This window comes from Mobula hypostoma, chromosome 6, assembly GCF_963921235.1.
Source record: "Mobula hypostoma chromosome 6, sMobHyp1.1, whole genome shotgun sequence".
NCBI lineage: Eukaryota > Metazoa > Chordata > Chondrichthyes > Myliobatiformes > Myliobatidae > Mobula > Mobula hypostoma.
In genome coordinates, this window is record NC_086102.1 from 153290096 (window position 1) to 153310843 (window position 20748).

At 41.8% G+C, this 20748-nt stretch overlaps 1 protein-coding gene across 1 annotated transcript in view; it reads left to right on the plus strand.

Annotated features, from left to right (window-relative positions):
• Positions 1-386: 386 nt before the first annotated feature.
• Positions 387-20748, plus strand: part of LOC134348514 (collagen alpha-2(V) chain-like) — a 296032-nt gene continuing 275670 nt past the window's right edge. The window contains exon 1 of the mRNA XM_063052002.1: positions 387-595. Within this exon, the coding sequence (XP_062908072.1) occupies positions 499-595 (97 nt within the window). The 5' untranslated portion in view covers positions 387-498. The remainder of the gene's footprint in view (positions 596-20748) is intronic.

The window sequence follows — 20748 nt, forward strand, 5'->3', positions numbered from 1 at the left end:
TTTCACTCCATGCACTCATGGAAGTTATTTTCTGTGAGATTCCCAGTTCCTTACCCAGTAAACAGAAGACAATAATTTTATAATGCTTTTACTATAATCTTTACTTGGAGATCTGTGTATTCTTTCTTGAATAATTATAAATGCTCCTTGAAACACACTTCACTGGGAAATATATGTATAAATTTTCAAAACTACACTTCCAGTATAATTAGCATCTGCTACCCTGTTTAACAATGTGGGTGTGTCATTTGGGAAACTGGTATCAATCAACTTGAAGTCTGAACATTAGAGGGCCAATCTGAGGCTCTCATTTCAGGGAAGAGGCAGGAAAAGGAGAGTTGCCAAGAGTTATCCCATTTAAATTTTTCCCAGTTGAAGGAACATTGCAGTGTTTCAGCTGGGCCTGGTGCTAAAGGGAAGAGGAACAAATTGATTTGATGTTAGTTTGCTGATACTCCACTACAGATCTGCACAGACTCCTCTGTCTGATGTTTAGACATGGGGAACCTGGTGCATATGGGAACTTTGCTGCTCTTTGCCATAACATTCATACAATTAAGACTGGTTAAAAATCAGGAGATTGATTCAGATATCGGTAAGTTATGTCCTGGCTGGTGCTTTAGTAGTTTTATTGGCATGACATTTTCCTTTTGTTCAGTATGTTATTTGAAGTAGACTGCCTGACTTAGAATCTGTTTTGATGAGAAAGTTTAGAAGATGTGTGTTGTTTTGCTAAATCATTAGATAATACAAAGCTCCATACCATTGCAAATCACATCGTTATAAAATATGAGAATCAGTAAAATAAAACTGCTTTAGGCTGCATTTTGAGATCCCTGTTCAATGCAAAACAAGTCTTTTTCTGACAAAACAAAGTTGATCTTGCAAGGAAATGAGAGTGTGGAACACCAGCAAAGTCACTTGGTTAAAATCCAAGAATTTATTTTAAGGAAAGTTCTTATCAATTCTTTACCCCGGTGAGCATCAAAAGTTCACAGCCTTCAAGGCGGGGCCCTCAGCAACTCATTGCTAATTTTTTTTTCTTGCCCTTGGTAATGCAGATGCCCCCTGAGTCGCAAAGGGACAGATTAGGAGGCAGATAGCTTGTTTGCCATGTTGTATAAATGAACATATGCATTTAGCTTTTGTTTTATATTACACTGACAGCATCTGATCCAGCCCAGGCGCTTATGTTTAGATCTTGAAATTCCAGCATTATGTCATCCATTACAGATTCAAGAAGAACTAAACTACTTCTACATAAAAGTTGTACATTTTCCTCTTACAGTGAACATTTGGGAGAATTATTTTAATCTTCAAAAAAAGTGAATTAGTAAACTAATTAGGATTTTGTTGTTTTCTTTGCTAACTTGGCTGTTGCAACTTAATTTCTCATGAGTTAATGCAAGTTCTTTAATGAAGTGGTTTTAATGCTTTATTATGTTAATTTCTAAGAGTTGTGTCTGTATAACATATTAACAGCAAGAATAAACAGAAGGGGTCATTGAAAAGATGTTCATATGTTTCTTGTTTGCCAATCATATCACATGTAAATTTGCTGATTTATAAATGATAGCTATAAATAGTTATCCCAAGAGTTGTGAAGTACTAAAGCAGTTTTGAATCTGAAAGTTAGTCTGATGTTTGATTAACTCTTCCAAGGGTTTGTGACTGAAATATATTGTTAGCTACCCTTTTCACTTTGATCGCCACATCATTGTTTTACATATTGACTAAAAACATATCATAAGCACTTAAAGTTTGAATGCTTCCTAACAGTACAGGCAAGCCTTAAGCTACTTGAAGTTCAGTTTTGTATGTCCCTGAGGGAAGGGATTATACCATGATCCCAAAATCTGTTTTCTATTCTTTTCCACAAGCCAAGGTCCATGAAATAAATTGTCTGATTAATTTATTCCACTATGTTATATAGCCACAGGGAAATAGATTACCGATCACGTCATTGCAGAGTATGCTTGCCAAGTAAATTCCACATCAAGCATTAGGTAGTTCTGAAGATTTTGCTTGATTTTAGTGGACAAATTAATAATTAAAGGTTTTAAAAAATGTCAAATATCACAGAACAGGGAGGAAATAGAATTAAAGGCCCAAACTGCTGGGGTGGACAGGAGGGGATAGCCACAGGTTTGTAGTCTGTTTTCAAAATCAGTACTTCACATCAGATTCATTTTCTTTATTTAACGGCTCCAAAGTGAAATACTTAAAGGTACACTTGATATTTTGGAAAGTATTTTCATTGCCCAACTTTTTAATTTAGCAGGGTGTATGCGAAATAGTGCATTTAAACTGCTATTTTTTTCTTTGTATCTTCCGGCTGATCTCACATGGTTAATTTCTTTGAAGGAGAGTCTGCAATCCTAAACTGTTCATGACCCTCTTGTAGACCTCAGGCAAACTAAATGCCCACCCTAGTGGATCCATTCTTATTTCCAAGATTCATTTCTGAACCATTGTCTAAAATGCTGTGAGTTGATAATGCTGAATGTTTACCAGATGCGAGGGGAGAAAGCTTTCCTGATTGGTTATGATTTAACGGTATCATAAATTCACCAGATGCCCTTCAATGCCTTTGTTTTCAATGAACTGAAATCATATTAATATCAGAAACGTGCTATTTATATTTATTGATCAGATTACCGAAAAGCAGATTTTCTGCAGTTAAATTTAGCTGCTGTTGGGTGTGACTTGGGAGTGGGAGAACGATCTTACGACTTCATAATTTTATGGAGCTGAATATAGACCCCTGGTGGTTGGATTTAAGGTGTGTACATGCATAATGTTCTGACATACATTGGGTACTCATGATGATCATTAGGAACCTTTGCAAACCAAGTGGTATAATTTTAAGACACCAGGCATATATATTCCATCTATTTAAGAAAGTTAACTGTATTTTCTCCTCAAAGCTGAAGTAAACTGATAACATGGGAGATTGTGCAGTATCTTTTTGTGCAACTCGAATTTAGGATTTACATTTTACTTGTTTTGCCATGTTAAGATACGGTGCTTCCATTTCCTTTTACAAAAGTAAAGCAGAATAGATAACTGGGGAAAATGAAAATGGTGTCACTCAGGAAGGAGCAAAAGTTGTCATGCACGTACTTTTAGAAACAAATCCAGTATTTAATGAAAATGGGACCTGAATCTTCAACACATAAATGCATTTTGGCACCACTTAATGCTAAATATCAATTAAAAACATAAAATCCCAGAAAGCAACACACACAAAATGCTTAGGGATGTCAGCAGGTCAGGAGTGTCTATGAAAATGAATTAGCAGCTCACGTTTTGGGATGAGACTCTTCAGGACTGGAAAAGAAGAGGGAAGATGCCAGATTAAAAAGGTGGGGTGAAAGGAAGGTGGACAACTAGAAGGTGATGTGTGAAGACAGGTGGGGAGGAGAGGTAAAGGGCTGGAGAGGAAGGAATCTGATAGGAGAGGAGAGTGGACCACAGGAGAAAGGGAAGGAGGAGGGAACCTGGGGAGGATGGTCGTCTGGTGAGAAGAGGTAAGAAGCTAGAGTGGGGAATGGGAGGGGGGAGGGATTTTTTAACTGGAGGGAGAAACCAATGTTCATGCCTTCAAGTTGGAGGCTACCCAGATGGAATATAAGGCGTTACTCCTCCACCCTGAGGATGGCCTCATTGTGGCATCAGAGGAGGGCCACGGACCGACATGTTGGAATGGGGATCCGTTTGGTCACCAGGAAGTTCTGCTGTTGACAAATGGAGTGGAGGTGTTCGGTGAAGCAGCTCCCCAATTTGCAATGGGTTTCATCAATGTAGAGGAGGCCCACTGGGAGCACTGGACACGATAGGCAGCACCAGCAGATTTGCAGGCGAAGTGTTGCGTCATGTGGAAGGATTGTTTGAGGACCTGCATGGAGGTGAGGGAGGAGGTGAATGGGCAGGTGTCGCGCTTCTTGCACGGATAAGTGCTGGGTGGTAGGCTGGTGGGGAAGAACTAATAGAAAAATGATCAGAGGGAGAGCGATCCTACAGCAAGTGGAGAGGGGGGAGATAAAGATATGTTGGTGGTAGGATCCCTTTGCGGAGAATGATGCATTGGATGCGGAGGCTTGTGGGATGGTAGGTTAGGACAAGAAGAACTCTATCACTGTTAAGGCAGCGGGAAGATGGTGTGAGCACAGATGTTCGGGAAATGAAAGAGATGTGGGCGAAGGTTGCATCAATGGTGAAGGAAAGGTGACACCTTTCTTTGAAGAAGGAGGGCATTCCTGATGTCCTAGAAAGGAAAGGTGCATCCTAGGAACAGATGCGGTAGGAACGAAAGAACTGGGAAAAGGGAATAACATTTTTATAGGAGGCAGGTTGGGAAGGGGTATAGTCAACATAACCATGAAAATCGGTAGGTCTATAAAAGATGTCAGTTGATAGCTTGCCTCTAGAGATGGAGACCAGAGAGATTGAGAAAGGGGAGGTATGTGTCAGAAATGGACCGAATGAATTTAAGGGCAGGGTGGAAGTTGGAGGCAAAGTTAATGAAATTGACAAGCTCAGCATGGGTGCATGAAGCAGCACCAATGCAGTTGTCACTGTAGCGGACGAAGAGTTGGGGAGCATTACTGGGGAAGGCTTGGAACATGGACTGTTCTACGTTGCCAATGAAAAGGCAGGCATAGGTGGTGCCCATGACTACACCTTAAGTCTTTAAAATGTTGGAGGAACTGAAGGAAACATAGTTGAAGGTGAGGACCAGTTCTGCCAGAAGGAAGGTGGTGGTGGTAGAGGGGAACCGGTTGCTTGTTTTATTGAGAGAGAAGCAGAGATCTTTAAGACCTTCTTGATGGGGGATAGAAGTGTCTAGGGAATGGACACCTATAGTGAAAATGAGGCAGTTGAGGCCAGGGAATTGAAAGCAAGAGAGGAGATTGAGAGCATCAGAAGTGTCTCAGGAAGGACCCGAACCAAGGGGGATAGAATGGAGTCGAGGTATGAAGACACTAGTTTAATGGGGCAGGAGCCAGGCAAAGCTGATTGGTCTATCTGGACAGTCAAGTTTGTGGATCTTGGGTAGGAGGTAGAATTGGGAAATGAAGTGCAAGGGATTTATGAGTTTGGTGGCAGTGGAATGGGAGTTCTCCAGGGTTGGTGAAGTCAGTGATGGTGGTGGAGACAGTTTACTGGTGGTCTGAGTGAGGTCCTCTTCAAGGATTCAGTATGAGGAAGGGCCTGAGAGTTGCTACTTGGCCTCAGCAAGGCGGAGTTCAGTCCACCCCATTACAACAGCACCCCCCTTAACGATGATGGTAAGATTGGGATTGGGATGGAGAGAGTGGATGGCCGTGCGTTCAGAAGAGTTAAGGTTTTGAGTAAGGGAGAAGAGTGCTGAAGTTGAGATGGTTGCTATCTCGTTGGCAATTCAAGGTGGGAAGATCCAGAGCCGGCAGAGAGTCAGAGTGGGCCTCCATGAAGAGAAGGAGGTTTAGAGATTAGGAAGGGATCATTGGTGCAGGGTGTAGAATTCCTACCAAAGATGTAGGCTTGAGACATAGACAACGGAAAAAAAGCTTGGTGTTGTGGCAGGCATGGAACGCACAAGTTGTGGGCGAAAAAGGACAAAGGTGTGGCCCTTGCTGAGTGCAGAACATTCGGCCTCAGAAAGGGGAGGGATAGAGGGAATGGCAAAGATAAGGCAAGGATTGGAGGTGGCGAAGAGAGTTGGTGGTGGCACAAGAGAGGGAAGGGTTGGGGTGTTCAGGGAAGGTAGGGCGATGGAGGACTCAAGAGGTGATGGTGGAGCCTGCGAGACAAGGGTTTGGAGGGTCTCTTATATGCCACCTTAAAAACTATAAAAACTAAGTTGAATCAGGAGGGGCTTGTCTGGAAGCATACTGGGAGAATTGCTTTATGAGGAATACCGTGAGGAGTTCAGAGAAACAACACTGGATATTTTCAGGACAATCAAACTTTGATCAATGCTGAACTCTTTATAGATAAAGCACTGGGCTTTGATCAAGGTACTGGCAGAAGACTTTAAACTGGAATGAAAAATGAAGGTAAGCACTTTTGACCAGGTCAGAGATTTGGTCCGTTCAGATGTCATCTTGAGGTAGGAAGGCTCGCCTCTGAGGGGAAGAACACAAAAGCGTAAATGTGCTCTTTAATAGCAGAATAAATCAAAACCATCTGGGGAACTGATTGAGGATTACTGTGATTGTATTGGCAAGTGGGTATTTTTTCTTCTTCCCAGATGCCTGACCATTTTCTTGTTTGGAAGTAAGAAAGACTGCCTAGGGCCCTGAGCCCAGTTTAGATTAGTGGGTGGTAAGGCTACAGAGAATGTGAAGCAGTGCCTTTTTCTCCCAGGCTTGCTACAGGTTTATCAGGGGTGCGTGCATATGGGAAGGGGGGAATGTTAACTTTTTGCAGTCAAAGACCTTTATTACAGCTAAAGGTGTCTCATGAGAAGATGAATATTTATTTCAATTTCCTGGCATAAAGCTCTTCCAGGGGCTGACTTGAGCTCAGCTAACAAACCTGTTGAGTGAGAGTGGCAGCTGGGGAAGAGAATCGAAGAAGTACTTTGCTATTACTGTATGTTCAGTTGTTAAGATTCAATATGCAGTGAAGGTAAAAATCCTTATGTCTTCCCTGCCCTGGATGTCTGTCATCACAAGGAACCTCCACTACTTTCCGTACTCATTTCTGTTCCTCATTTCTGCAAACTTCTGTATTTGCCTGATTCCCATCTGCCAGCCTTTGACACTGGTTTGAGAAAGAGGCAAACTTGGTCTTGTTCTTAACTGACACCAGCAATTTAAGTGGCTTGTGTATTTGATCTGTTCATTTAATTTACATTAAATATAATTCTAAAACTCCGTTGCAATTTCAAGTTTTATTCTACTGAGCACCTAGATTCCTATATGATAGACGGGGATAGCTTTCCATTTATGTGTGAAACGTGGTGCGCTCACCAGGTCTGGCAACATCTTCAGAGTAAGGAACAGCTAATGCTTTTACACAGCCTTGTACCTGATAGAGTACTGCTTGTTACATTTTCTCCCCAAGTCTTCTCGGCCACTATTGCGATTTCCTCTCTTCTCTCCTCCATCTGTTTATCATCCGTCCTCATCTGATCCACCTTTTACTTGCCAGCTCCCGAATCACCTCTTTCTACTGGTTGCATCCCATCTATCTTTCAGTCCAAATGAACGGTCTCCACCCTAAATGTCCACTGCCCAGAATCAAGTTTATTTTCATTGACATACAATATGTTATAAAAATTTGTTTTGTGGTTGCAGTACAGTGCAATACATTAAAATTACTGTTACAATAAATCATTATCATTATGTGTCATGTCATATGATGTAGGTGATTATGGTTGGACGACCATGATTGTTGGCACATTTTTCTATAGAAGTGGTGTGTCATTGCTGCCTTCTGGGCAGTGTCTTTACAAGATGGGTAACCCAGCCTTTATCAGTACTCTTCAGATATTGTCTGCCTTGCGTCAGTGGTCACATAACCAACACTTGTCCAGGCACCAGCTGCTTGTACGACTATCCACCACCTGTTCCCATGGTTTCACATGACCCTGATCGGGGGGGGGCGGGGGGTGGGCACGGCTAACTAAGCAGGTGCAGGGTAGCAGAGGGGAGGGGTGCCTTACACCTCCTTTGGTAGAGACTTATTTCCACCCTGCCCACCCTTACAATAAGTAAATACTGCAAAAGATGAATAGTGGGGTTGTGTTCATGGACCATTCAGAAATCTAATGGTGGAGAGAAAGAAGCTGTTCATAAAACATTGAGGGAGGATCTTTAAGCTCCTTCTCAGTGTTAGCAATGAGAAGAGGGCATGTTCCAGGTGGAGAGTGTCCTTAATGATGGATGCCACCCTCTTGAGGTACCTCCTTTTGAAGACGTCCTCGATGGTGGGGAGGATTGGGCCTCTCGTACCTATTTCCCTCCGTGGATACTACCTGACCTTGAGGAGATTGCATTTTGCTTCAGATTTTAGCATTACTGCTTCTTTTGTCTCTGGCTTGTTCCACTTTCCAGGTTGCAATGAATATCTAATTATTCAATTCAACCTACTTTCAATCCTGTCAAACAGTTGACACAGAAACTGGAACGGAGTAAGAAAATCATCTTTTCTTCATGTTATGATACAGACTATTGTCTTTGCAAAAAGCAAATAAATACTTAACATGTTTGCATGGCAGTCCTTTGAGGGCTGAAGGACATGAATAGATTTTAAATATATTTATGATTCTGTTAGAACAAAAGACAAAGGAGTTCTGTAGATGGTCCTTGTATGTTTGCTGCTGATATTAGGAAGAATGAATCGCAGTTTACAGTTGGGAGGAAAAGGGCAAGATTTCTCTAGGCCGCTCAGCCCATCAAGTCTGTTCTACCATTCCATCATGGCTGATCCCAGATCCCACTCAACCCCATACTGCTGTCTTCTCGCCATAGGAACTATTAGGGAACTATCAACTTCCGCCTTAAATATACTGATGGGCTTGGCCTCCATTGTGGTCTGCAGCAAACCATTCCACAGATTCACTACTCTCTGGCTAAATAAATTCATCCTTGCCTCTGTTGTAAAAGGTTTGCCCCTTAAATCAGAAAGGCAGTGTCCATTATTAAAGGCCTTCAGCACCCAGGGCATGCCTTTTCTCATTTTTCTAACTGTTACCATCAGGTAGGAGATACAGAAGCCTGAAGGCACACACTCAGCAATTCAGGAACAGCTTCTTCCCCTCTGCCATCTGATTCCTAAACGGAAATTCAATCAACACACATCAAAGTTGCTGGTGAACGCAGCAGGCCAGGCAGCATGTCTAGGAAGAGGTACAGTCAACGTTTCGGGCCGAGACCCTTCATCCTGACAAAAAATATGTCAGGCAAGATTTCCCTTTACAGAATCCATGCCGACTTTGATTTATTTTATCATTAGTCTCCAAGTTTCTCGTCCTTAATAATGGATTCCAACACTTTCCCAACCACTGAGGGTAAGCTAACTGGCCTATAATTTCCTTTCTTTTGCCTTCCTCCCTTAAAGAGTGGAGTGACACTTGCAATCTTCCAGACCTCTGGGACCATGCCAGAATCAAGTCATTCTTGAAATATCATGACCAATGCATCCGTTATCTGTTCAGCAACCCCTCTCAGGACTGGGATGTAGTCCATCTGGTCCAGGTGACTTATCCACCTTAAGACCTTTGAGCTTGCCTGGCACGTTTTCCTTTATAATGGCAATGGCACGCACTGCTGCTCCCTGACATTCACGGACCTCTGTCCCACTGCTAGTGTCTTCCACAGTGAAGACTGATGCAAAGTACTCATTCATTTCATCTGCCATTTCTTTGTCCCCCATTACTTCCCTCTCACCAGCATCATTTTCCAGTGTCCAATATCAACTCCCTCCTCCCTTTTACTCTTTATATACAATGTTTGCAACTGAAAAATGTTTTAGGATCCTGCTTTACATTATTGGCTAGTTTGCCCTCATATTTCATCTTGTAGCTGTTCTAGTTGCCTTTTGTTGGATTTTAAGGGCTTCCCAATCATCCAACTTCTCATCACTTTTGTGACCTGAGATGCACTTTCCTTGGCTTTTATGCAGTCCTTAACTTCCTTTGTCAGCCACGGTTGTCTACCCCTGCTATTTGAGAACTTTTTCTTCTGTTGGACATATCCATCCTGTGCTTTCTAAACTCTTCCCAGAAACTTTGCTCTGCCATCATCCCCACCAGCACCCTCTTCCAATCCACCTGGGCAAGCTCCATGCTCATGCCTCTGTAATTTGCTTTATTCCAATTGCAGTATAAATTCAATCATATTATGGTTGCTGCCTTCTAAGGGTTCCTTTACGTTGATCTCTCTAATAAGATCTGGGTTAATACACAATGCCCAATCTAAGATGGCCTTTCCCCAAGTAGGCTCAAGCATAAGCTGCTCTTAAAAAGTTATCTCATAGGCATTTAACAATTCCCTCTCTTGTGATCTGACACCAACCTGATTTTTTTCCATTCCCCCTGCACATTGAAGTTCCTTCATTACAATTGTGACATTACCCTTAATACATGCCTTTTCCAGCTCCTTTTGCAATTTCAACCCCACATCTTGGCTGCTGTTCGGATGCTGTTATGATTCCTATAATGTTTTTTTTCACCCTTGCAGTTTCTTAATTCTCACAAAGATTCAACACTCTCTGACCCTGTGTCACCTCTTTTTAAAGATGTAATTCCATCGCTTGTCAACAGAGCCACACCACACCTATGCCTTCCTGCCTGCCCTTTCAATACAAAGTATATCTTCGATGTTAAGTTCCCAACTATGGCCTTCTTTGAGCCACGCTCAGTGACGCCTACCACGTCATAGTGACCAATCTCTAATTGCGCCATGAGTTTGTCCACCTTATCCCAAATGCTGCACACATTTAAATACAGTCCTGCATTCTTCGCCCTTTTTGAATTTTGCCTCTGTGGTACAATTTAATTCTGCTCTGTCTGCATTTGTACCCAGTTATTGGCTTGTCCTTCCTTACATTCATGCTACACCCATCAGCTACCTGCTGGCTCAACCTTCCTTCTCACCCCTCCTCTCTTTCCCCCCCTCCCACCTACTTCTGCTCATGCACATATTCCACCATGAAAGAAATAAAAGCTGCAATATTTCATTGCTGTCATCACCAGGATTGTGTAACTGCTAACATTTGACAAACTGAACAGTTTTCTACAACCTTGTTTGCATGTTAAACAGCACTAGATCCAATTTGCCTTGAACTCTGCAGACAAACATTCCAGTGATAACTATGAGCATGTTGGAACAGAATGGGCAAAAGGCATGGCTGGTTTCACACTATTTAACAGTCAATATTATTAGAGGCTGGAAATGCTGGGCGGTGTAGGGGAGTAGGGAGAAATTTGCTGAATCTGTTATTTAGAAATTGAGGGCTGGAAATGATCCAGTAAGTAAGGTGCTTTCTATGGAAATGAATAACTCAAAGTTTCTCTGCAACTTCTGGCACCTTAGCAGGACCCTGCCACCAAACACATCTTTATCTACCCCTGCCCTCCGCTTTCTGCAGGGATTGCACCCTCCGTGACTTTCTTGTCTATTCATCCCTCCGCACTAACCTCTCTCCTGGTACTACACCTGCAAGTGGAAGAGGTGCTACACCTGGCCACTCTCCTTCTCCCTCACCTCCATTCAAGGCCCCAAACCATCCTTCCAGAAGAGGCAACACTTCACCTAGGAATCTGTTGGAATTGTCTCCTGTATCCAGTGTGGCCTCCTCTACAATGCTGAGACCTGACGTAGACCCAAATTCCAGTTTCTTTGCCCCTCCCCTTTCTCTTCTTTAATTCCCCACTTTCTGCTCTTATCGCTTCTCTTCACCTGCCTATAATCTTCCCCGGTGCCTCTCTTCCTTTCTTTTCTTCCATGTTCTACCCCTTCCCTATCGGATTCCTCCTTCAGCCCTTTGTCTTTTCCACCTACTGCCTCTCAGTTTCTTTCTTCATTGCCCTCTTCCACCCTCCTGGCTTCACCTATCACCTAGCTTGCCCTCCTCCCCCCCCCCCCCACCACGTTATTCTAGCATCTTCGTCCTTCCTTTCCAGTCCTGATGAAAGGTGTTGGCCCAAAGCTTTGACTCTTTATTCCTATCCATAGATACCACCCAACCTGCTGAGCTCTTCCCGCATTTGTATGTGTTACTCTGGATTTCCAGTATCTGCATAATCTCTTGTGTTAAATATACTTTAAACAGTGTGTGAAAGAAAGATCTCAATACTCATAGTTATGTTTTTTGTTAAGAAGTGGTCCAAACAGACCTGCAAGTCCACTGCACACCATCCATTTGACTGAAATATCAGCACCTGCATTCCTTTTGCTCTATCATGTGTATATGAGGACACCACTGACTATATTACAAGCTACTCTGACAACAGATTGGATAGTGGTTCACACATTCTCTCTCAAGCCCTTTCTTTTACTTGTTCTCTCCCCTCTCTTCTCTCCTTTCCTTTTATCCCTTTATTTCTGTCCCCCTCCCTCTCAAAAAGTTAGCTGGTTTCATCTGTCCCAGATCTTGACAGAAATAATATCTACTTACTTAACTGGGCAAATGGTGTTGTTGTGTAATATTATACAATGTTCCTCTGAATTCCACTGCAGTTTTGAGCATAAACCAGAGGTTTTCAATATCGAAGAGCTGGATAGGAGAAGGAAATCAGATTATTTTCTGTCTGTTCTTTAAATTCTGCAAAAATGTGGCAGGTGTTAAGGTGCATTGTAAAAAGGGGGTGAAATTCTGCCGGTGAAGTTTGTCATCAGGTCTTGATGAACGGTCTTGGTGAGAAACATAGACTGTCTATTTACCTCTATAGAGGCCCCCTGACTTGCTGAGTTCCTCCAGCATTTTGAATGGTGGAATCTGTCTGTCTGTCTGTATCTTGTTTTACGGTGGTTGGCATCCAGCTTAATGGTGCATTACCGCCACCCTCTGCTCCAGAATGTGCACTAGACATACATTCTAAATCCCTTCACCCAATCACACACACACACACACACACACACACACACACACACACACACACACACACACACACACACACACTTCACCCTCCCATCTTTGACCATCCTAGTATCCTATTCCTGTTTATTCATCATATCCTATAAAAAAAACCCCTGTACCCCTTAAAAACGCTAAAAATACCCGGACTTGTGGTCTCTCACTCATGCCCAGCAACCCTCTTAATGTGAATTCCTGCATCCCCATCTCCCTTAATTTATTTCTCATCATCTCTCTCTGTATCCCATACTTCCTGCAACACAAAACTACATGTTCGACTGACTCCTCTTCCTGACATTCCTCACACAATCCTGTCTGGTGTTTCCCTATCATTTTCAATGTTTTGTTTAATGCACAATGCCCCAGCCTTAACCTAGTCCACACAGTTTCCTCTCTTCTGTTTCCATTACCTACCCTAGTAACTGCAACACTCTTTTGTATTTGATATAAATGCCTCCCTTTCCCCTCCCTGTCCCACCTTTCTTGCCACATTCGGTTGACTTTTTCCCAGATTACACACTTAACCTCTGCTTTACTGATACTAATGTGCATTTCCACATTTTCTTTCTTTAACGCCCTCTTTGCCAACTCATCCACCCTCTCATTCCCCTTCACCCCTACATGTGCTAGAACACATAGAAATTTTACCTGACCTCCCTGATTTGCAATTCTTGTAACTAACTGAAGGACTTCATAAAGTACATCTTGCCGACTGTTTGTGTGAAAAGACCTTAAACTTGCTAGAACTGAGGATGAATCTGAACATATCAATGCTTTGGCTTGTCTGGCTTTCTGCACCCATTGCAACGCAACCAACACTGCCAGGATCTCCACTGTAAACACCCCTAACTTATTAGATGTTCTTCTGCTGATTCCAATTTCTTTTGCTGGTATTACCACCCCAAACCCTGTCACTCCTGGAATCAGAATCAGGTTTATTATCACTGACGTGTTGTGAAATTACTTTTTTTTTCTGTGGCAGCAGTAAAGTGCAATACATAAAGAAAAGTTACTGAGTTACAAAAGATAAATAGTGCAAAAGAGGAATAACAAAATTGTGTTTATGAGATCATGGGCAATTTAGAAATCTGATGGTGGAAGGTAAGAAACTGTTCCTAAAATATTAAGCATGGGTCATCCTGTACCTCCTCCCTGGTGTTGGTAATGAGAAGAGGACATGCCCCAGATGGTGTAAGTCCTTAATGATGGCTATAGCCTTTTTGAGGCACCAGCTCTTGACGATGCTTTCAATGGTGGGGAAGATGGTGCCAGTGCTGAAGCTGGCTGAGACCACACCCTCTGCAGCCTCTATTGGTCCTGTATAATGGACTTTCCATTCCAGGTGTTGATGCAACCGGTTAGAATTCTCCCCACCATATGTCTGTGTTTTTTAAAAACAAACAAACGAGTCTATGGCAACATGTCAAATGTTCTCAAATAAATAACGAAGTTGAGCTATAGGCATAGTTTCATCATGATCTCATCAATGTGCTGGGCCCACGATTGGTCCTCTGATATGTTGATGCCCACCCTTTACATAAGACACAGAAACTAAATTAGGCCATTTTTGCCTACCGAGCCTGCTCCACCATTCCATATGGCTGATTTACTATCCCTCTCAACCCCATTCTTCTTCCTTCTCCCTGTAATCCTTGATGTCCTTACTAATTTTTAAATTCCACTTTCAGTACACCCAATGACTTGGCCTCCACAACCGTCTATGGAAATAAATTCCATGGATTCACCACTCTCTGGCTAAAGAATTTCTTCCTTATCTCTGTTCTAAAGTGACTTCCCTTATCTTGAAGTTGTGCCCTCTGATCCTAGACTTCCCCAACTATCAATATTTGATAGGTTTCAAAAAGATCTCCTCTCATTCTTTTTAAACTCCAGTTAGTACAGGCTCAGAGACATCAAAAGCTCCTCATATGTTAACCCTTTCATTCCTGTGAATGCCAGGACACCTTTTCTTAAATAAGGGGCCCAAAACAGTTCACAAAACTCCAAGTGCATCCGGAACAATGCCTTATAAAGCCTAAGTATTACATCCTTGCTTTTGTATTCTAGTCCTCTTGAAGTGAATGCTAACATTGTGTTTGCCTTCCTTACCACTCAATCTGTAAGTTATGGGGAAAAGGCAGGTAGGTGGTAATGAGTCCATGGTCAGACCAGCCATGATATAATTTAATGGCGGAGCAGGCTTGATGGGCTAGATGGCCTACTCCTGCTCCTATTTCTTATGTTAAACTTTAGAGAATCCTGCACAAGGCTCTCAAGTCCCGATTTCTGAATTATCTCCTATTTAGAAAATAGCCTATGCCTTTATTTCTTCTACCAAGGTGCATGACCAGACACTTCCCAATACTATGTTCTCTCTGCTACTTTTTTGTTCATTTTCCTAATCTGTCCAAGTCCTTCTGCAGACTCCGTGCTTCCTCAATGCTACATGCCCCTTTATCTATCTATCTATCTATCTTCATATCATCCACAAAGCCATCAATTCTGAATCTAAATCATTGGCATGAAGCACAAGTGGAAGTGGTCCCAACACCGACCCCTGCGGAACACTACTAGTCATTGGTTGCCAAACTGAAAAGGTCCCCTTTATTCCTGCTCTTTGTCTCCTGTCAGTCAGCCAATGCATGCTGGTACCTTTCCTGTAATACTATGGGCCCTTATCTTGTTTAGCTGTCTCATGCATGGCAACTTGCCAAAGGCTTTCTGAAAATCCCAGTAAACAACATTTACAGACTCTCCTTTGTCTATCTTACCTGTTATTTCCTCAAAGAATTCAAACAGATTTGTCAGGCAAGATTTCCCCTTAAGGTAACCATGCTGCCTTGGGTCTATTTCATCATATGCCTCCAAGTACCCACTACTTTCCAATACTAACCCCTCAAATGAGAACTGGTGTATGTTCCCCTGACTTCCCCTTCCTAAAGTTTATAATCATTCTTTTGGTTTTATTAATGTTGAGTGTGAGGTTGTTTTGACACCATTCAACCAGACAATCCATCTTTCTCCTGAACATGTCCTCCTCAGTATCTGTGATTCTGCCAACAATGGTGATCGGTACATTTATAGATGGCATTTGAGCTGTGCCTAGCCACACAGGCATGGATGTAGCGAGAGAGTAGAGCATCAGGCTGAGCACGCATCCCTGAGCTGTGCCTGTGTTGATTGTCAGTGAGGAGGAAGGATTACCAATCTGCATTGACAGTGGTCTCCTGATAGGCAAGCAGGGGATCCTGTTGCAGAGGGAGGTCCAGAGGTCCAGGTTTTGAAGCTTGTTTATTGGTAATGAGTGGATGATAGTATTGAATGATGAGTTGTAATCGATTAAACAGCAACCTGACTTATGTTTTGCTGTTTAGGTGTTCCAAAGCAGAGAGGAAACCCAATGAGATTGAGTCCGCCTTAGAGCTGTTGTGACAGCAGGCAAACTGCAGTGGTTCCAGGTCCTTGCTCAGAAAGGAGTTGATTCTAGTCAGAACCAATCTCTCAAAGCATTAATTCTCTAAACAAGGGCATACATTTTCACATGTTTAAATCAGTTTGTCATTCAGTCATACTTACAAACTAGAATCTCCCAATCATACTTGTGTTTTTATCAAACAAATCAGCAACTGATGTTGGGGGCGAAATGTGAATTTTAGGGTTTTGCAATTCATTGAGTCATGCAGGCTTATTTTGGAACACACTCAAGATGCTGGAGGAACTCAGCAGGTTGGGTAGCATCTATGGAAAAGGGTAAACAATCAATGTTTCGTGCTGAGACCCGTCATCAGGACTGATGACCATCAGCAGTCAAAGTTATTTATAGGTGATTTTCCTCAGATCATTATGCTTCCATATGCTTTCTCGCATGAGCTTTCAACCCCTTGATGTCACTGTGAATTAAAAGAGCTTTGAATCTGTTGGAGAGTGGCTCATGTACTGCTGCAGGTTCCAGATTATGCACTTAGGATGCTGAGAGACGCCTTAATTCATGGATCTACTGGTGCTCCACTTTCCCTGACTTCCTTTCACAAATGAAGACAAGATACTGACAGACTCTTGGAAACTAACATTGTTTAGCTATCATTAGCAAGATCAAAATCCTCCCTGATTGTCCTAGTTGAGGTGTTGGCATGTGGTTTTCAAAATTCTGGAGTCCTATTGCCTTTCCTAAGGCTGATACATAAGATATGCCACCAATGAAGGACGCCATCTCAAACTCTAGAAGGCATGTCTTTTGACGTTACCCAGATTGTCCATTTGGAGAAGCATCACGATGAGGCTTATAACCATGCTCATCAGTGGATCAAGAACACTGAAGAGAAAATTTTGATGCTTACCAATTCCAAATGTTACATATTCACCTACAGCCCCGTTATTCCCTGTTGTCCTATCACCAGTTGTTTTTTTTTGTTTCGTGGAGCAACAAACCATCTAGAATATGCTTCCTCCTTGTGTAGTAATATACCCCTCCTGGAATAAGACTGTAATACCACCTCTTTTGCATCTCGTCCTGTCACATCTGAAGATCCTATATTAAAAAATCTTGTGTTATCATCTCATTTACCTTGGTCTGCTCTGCATTGTTGATGTACCTTTTCTGAAATTTGACACTGTCATCCTCTAAGCATTGATCTTAGAAGATGTTCTGTTAGTATTTTCCATTTTCTTCTGCTGGCATTCCTGAGATCATAGGCATGGAAGTCTGATACTCCAACTTCAATGCCTCTTTCTGCCTGGTAGGTAGAGCAGGATGGAAGCAATGATGACTCTTCATCCTGCCCAATAATAAGTATCCAGCAGAATAGAGTCGTGGACAAATGTATCCTGGCTACCATTTTTTTGAGTGACCTCTCTTCTCCCTTCTTCCTTGATTTTTCCTTCCCTCAGCTGGTAAAGTCAGGTTTATGGACAGTGTTGGAGACCTAGACCCTGTGGGTTTTAAGGCAGCCACAGCAAGACTGTGATTTGCTGACAGCAGAAGTACCAAGTGCATGGCTTCTCCAGGAGATGTTTGGAAGTCTCGGCTAGACTTGGAGGTTGGCAGCTGGAAAATAGAGGGGGAATATAGGGGAGGTGGTTCTAAGAGGAAAGGGACCGTGTAGCATGGCATTGGGGGAGGGGGCAGTGAGATGGAAAAGACATTGGCACATAGTGGAACAACGGGGGGAGAGGGAGAGATGTGTTGTGTAGAAAGTGAGTGGAGATGTGTGGGAAATGACAGGGTACAAGACTGAGGGGAATGATGGAAGGAATTGAGAGGATATGTCTGAGTATTGTAAGAGCTTAGTGAAGAACACCGAAGGAGAAGAGAACTTGGGACAGGGAGGGTCAAGCATGGGTGGTTTTGAAGGGGGTGCAAGGAGAAAACAGTGGGCAAGGGCATCTGTGCGTGAGCCTTTCAAATGAAAGGAATTCCTGTTTGTCCAAGAGCACTGTTATGTGTTCTACATGGAAGATGAGAAGCTGTTCCACTGGAAAACTCTGTCTGCAGTGTGTGTGGCACTTACAAAATGCACAGCAGATACTCTTATAGGTGACTCAAAATTCAAAGTCGTATGCACAAGGGCATGTGTGCATAGGTGCAATGAGAAACTTGTTTGTAGCAGCATCTTTGGCACATAGCATCATAAGAAAACACAAATTGAAAATAAATTGTACTTTACAGCACTACCACTTTCTCATGGGCAATCAGGGATGCTGGTTTTCTGAATTTCTTCTGTATGTATTTCTCTTCTTATTTTGACATCTGATTCTGATTCTGACTTCATTTTTCTAGCTGAAGTCTACTACAGAGATAATAAGCAGATGGGATTTTCTGTTCAAAAGGCCAAAAAATCAGTGTCTTGGTGTAAATGTAATGAAATGTTGCCAATGCTCATTTGCCACTAAAGTGCAAAATCGGGCCTGTGGTTTGTAAAAGCAATTTAAGTCTCTTCAGGGATTGAACATCAAGAAGATTGAAGGTAAAGGCAATATAATTTACAGTAAGTCAACGAACAGAAGTTGAAGCAGAATTATAACGAAGATTGAAAAATGTGTTCCACCAATGAGACATTGTCCCAGTGAGAGAATTTTCCTGGTTTTTCTATTCATTTAAATGAATAATGTACCTTTTCTAGTCTGACCTATTCTCTCTGGAGCTTGTAAAGGAAAGAAATAGCAATTTTCATTCCGGATTATGCTGAATGGTTTTGGGTTGCCTGCAGTGCAGACGTCCTTTCACCTCTGATTAAATCACTTCTTATTTGACAGAATAATGTGTATTTTGGATTTGATGTTACATTGACGTCATCTTCACTGGACTCCAGCCAGGTTCTTGGGATACTCTACCCTGTCAGCAATATTGTCAGGGTTGTCTAAACAGTCCGTAGTGCATGAATTGTCTGGTCAATGTGGGTTCATAAAGATGAATGTTACATGAACTGAAAGGTTATTTAAAAATATTCTGGAGCTTAATTTGTTTCATTTTTTTATCCCTACGTTTATCTCATCTGTTATTTCTTTTATTTTTGAGAAATAGACATCCAAAAATACATTGTGAACTAAACATGTTAAAACTGGGTGGTGGGTGTGTGTGTGTGTGTGTGGGGGGGGGGAACTTGGGTGGAATGATCATAAGTGATCTTCTGGGGAAAATTGAGAATTTCATTTTAGTTTTATGGTACTCTAAATACATAAGCCTCAAGGGTATTTATGGGAACAAATCTAGTCAGCATTTGCGAAGACCTATAATTTCCAGATGGTAAAATGTTCTCATTCTCCAGCCACAAAGTTTATTAAGATACATTTTGGCAATGAGAAAGAGGAGAAATAAAACGTTGTTGCATCGTGGCCCAAGAAACAGAAAGGAACACGGGGAGTAGAGACATATGGGAGATAAATGCCAGCCAAGAAATTGGAGTCAGAAATTCCTAACGGATTTGGATTTGATTTTTGCTTTTGGAACATGTTTTACAGTGTTGTGTTCGGTCAAACAGAAAGATTGTAGCTGTGCATAATGAATGGTTGACTCTAATGTGCCTTTAGTTAAAAATTGTAGCCGCACCTATTGTTTTGGATTGTGCCTGAGAAAAATTACATGGTCATGGAAGCCCTTGTGAACATCACGTCACTATGCTGCCCTTTAAGGTAACAAAAAAGTGCGTGAAGATAATTAAATGGCTAGTCATAGAAAATGTAACCAGACTGGTATCTGTTGAAATTCCCCATAGGTCTATCAACTCTATGCCTGTAAATGGGCACCCGATAGAGGTTTGGTAGTTTTGATTGCTGGATACTGGGTCTCCACGCATAACTTCTGCAGAATTCCCAGCTCTCAAGGTGTTAGATCAATTTCTTGCACCAGGTAAACGTGTGTCAAGTACCATGAGCCCTTCAAAATGAGTGGGAGAAAGAAAACTAAGCATTTTATTTAACTTAATGTAGCTAGGTTAAATATTTTAATTGTCTGCTATCACTCTGGAAGCCTTGGGTTGTACCCACTTACACTGAGCTTGGAACTCAGGCCCTTAGGGTATCAGAACAGGTCACCTCTTAGCAGCGGAAGATCTGTCCCAGTGATGTCGCCAGAAGGAAGGTTGTATTTGTAAACCTCACTGATTTTTTTTTTGGAAAAGTTACAAAGGCTCCATGAGGATAATGTAACAGCTAATATATTTTTATTTTCATGAGGTTATAGTTGAGGTACTGACCAGTGAACTCATTGTAAGTATGTCTATCTTAAGTAAGAGATAGTTGTTTTTTTAAGCAAGCTAGCTGTAGAACAAAAAAAAACACAATATGGATTAAAGGTAGTTACTCGGACATGATGAGAAGCAGAGTTCCACAACAATTGGTGACGTATCTACAGTTATTCGCTATCTCCACAAACATTAGTAAGTAGAATTTTAATGAGTACACAATACTAAATTAGGAGGCATAGTTAATAACAATAACATATTGAAGTTCATTATTAAAACTATAGAAAGGCATAGCATTGTTAAACAAACTTCAGAATCTGAGGCAGTACACTTTTGATTTAAGGATGTAAGTATTTAAAGGGTTTGGATGCAAAAATCAATAAAAATAGTCATATAAGTTCATAAGCCCATTAAACTACAGATAATGGGGGTTATTTTTCTGAGGAATGGAATTTTTTAAAAAAATGAAAAGATATAAAACTTTCATTGGATTTTGAAC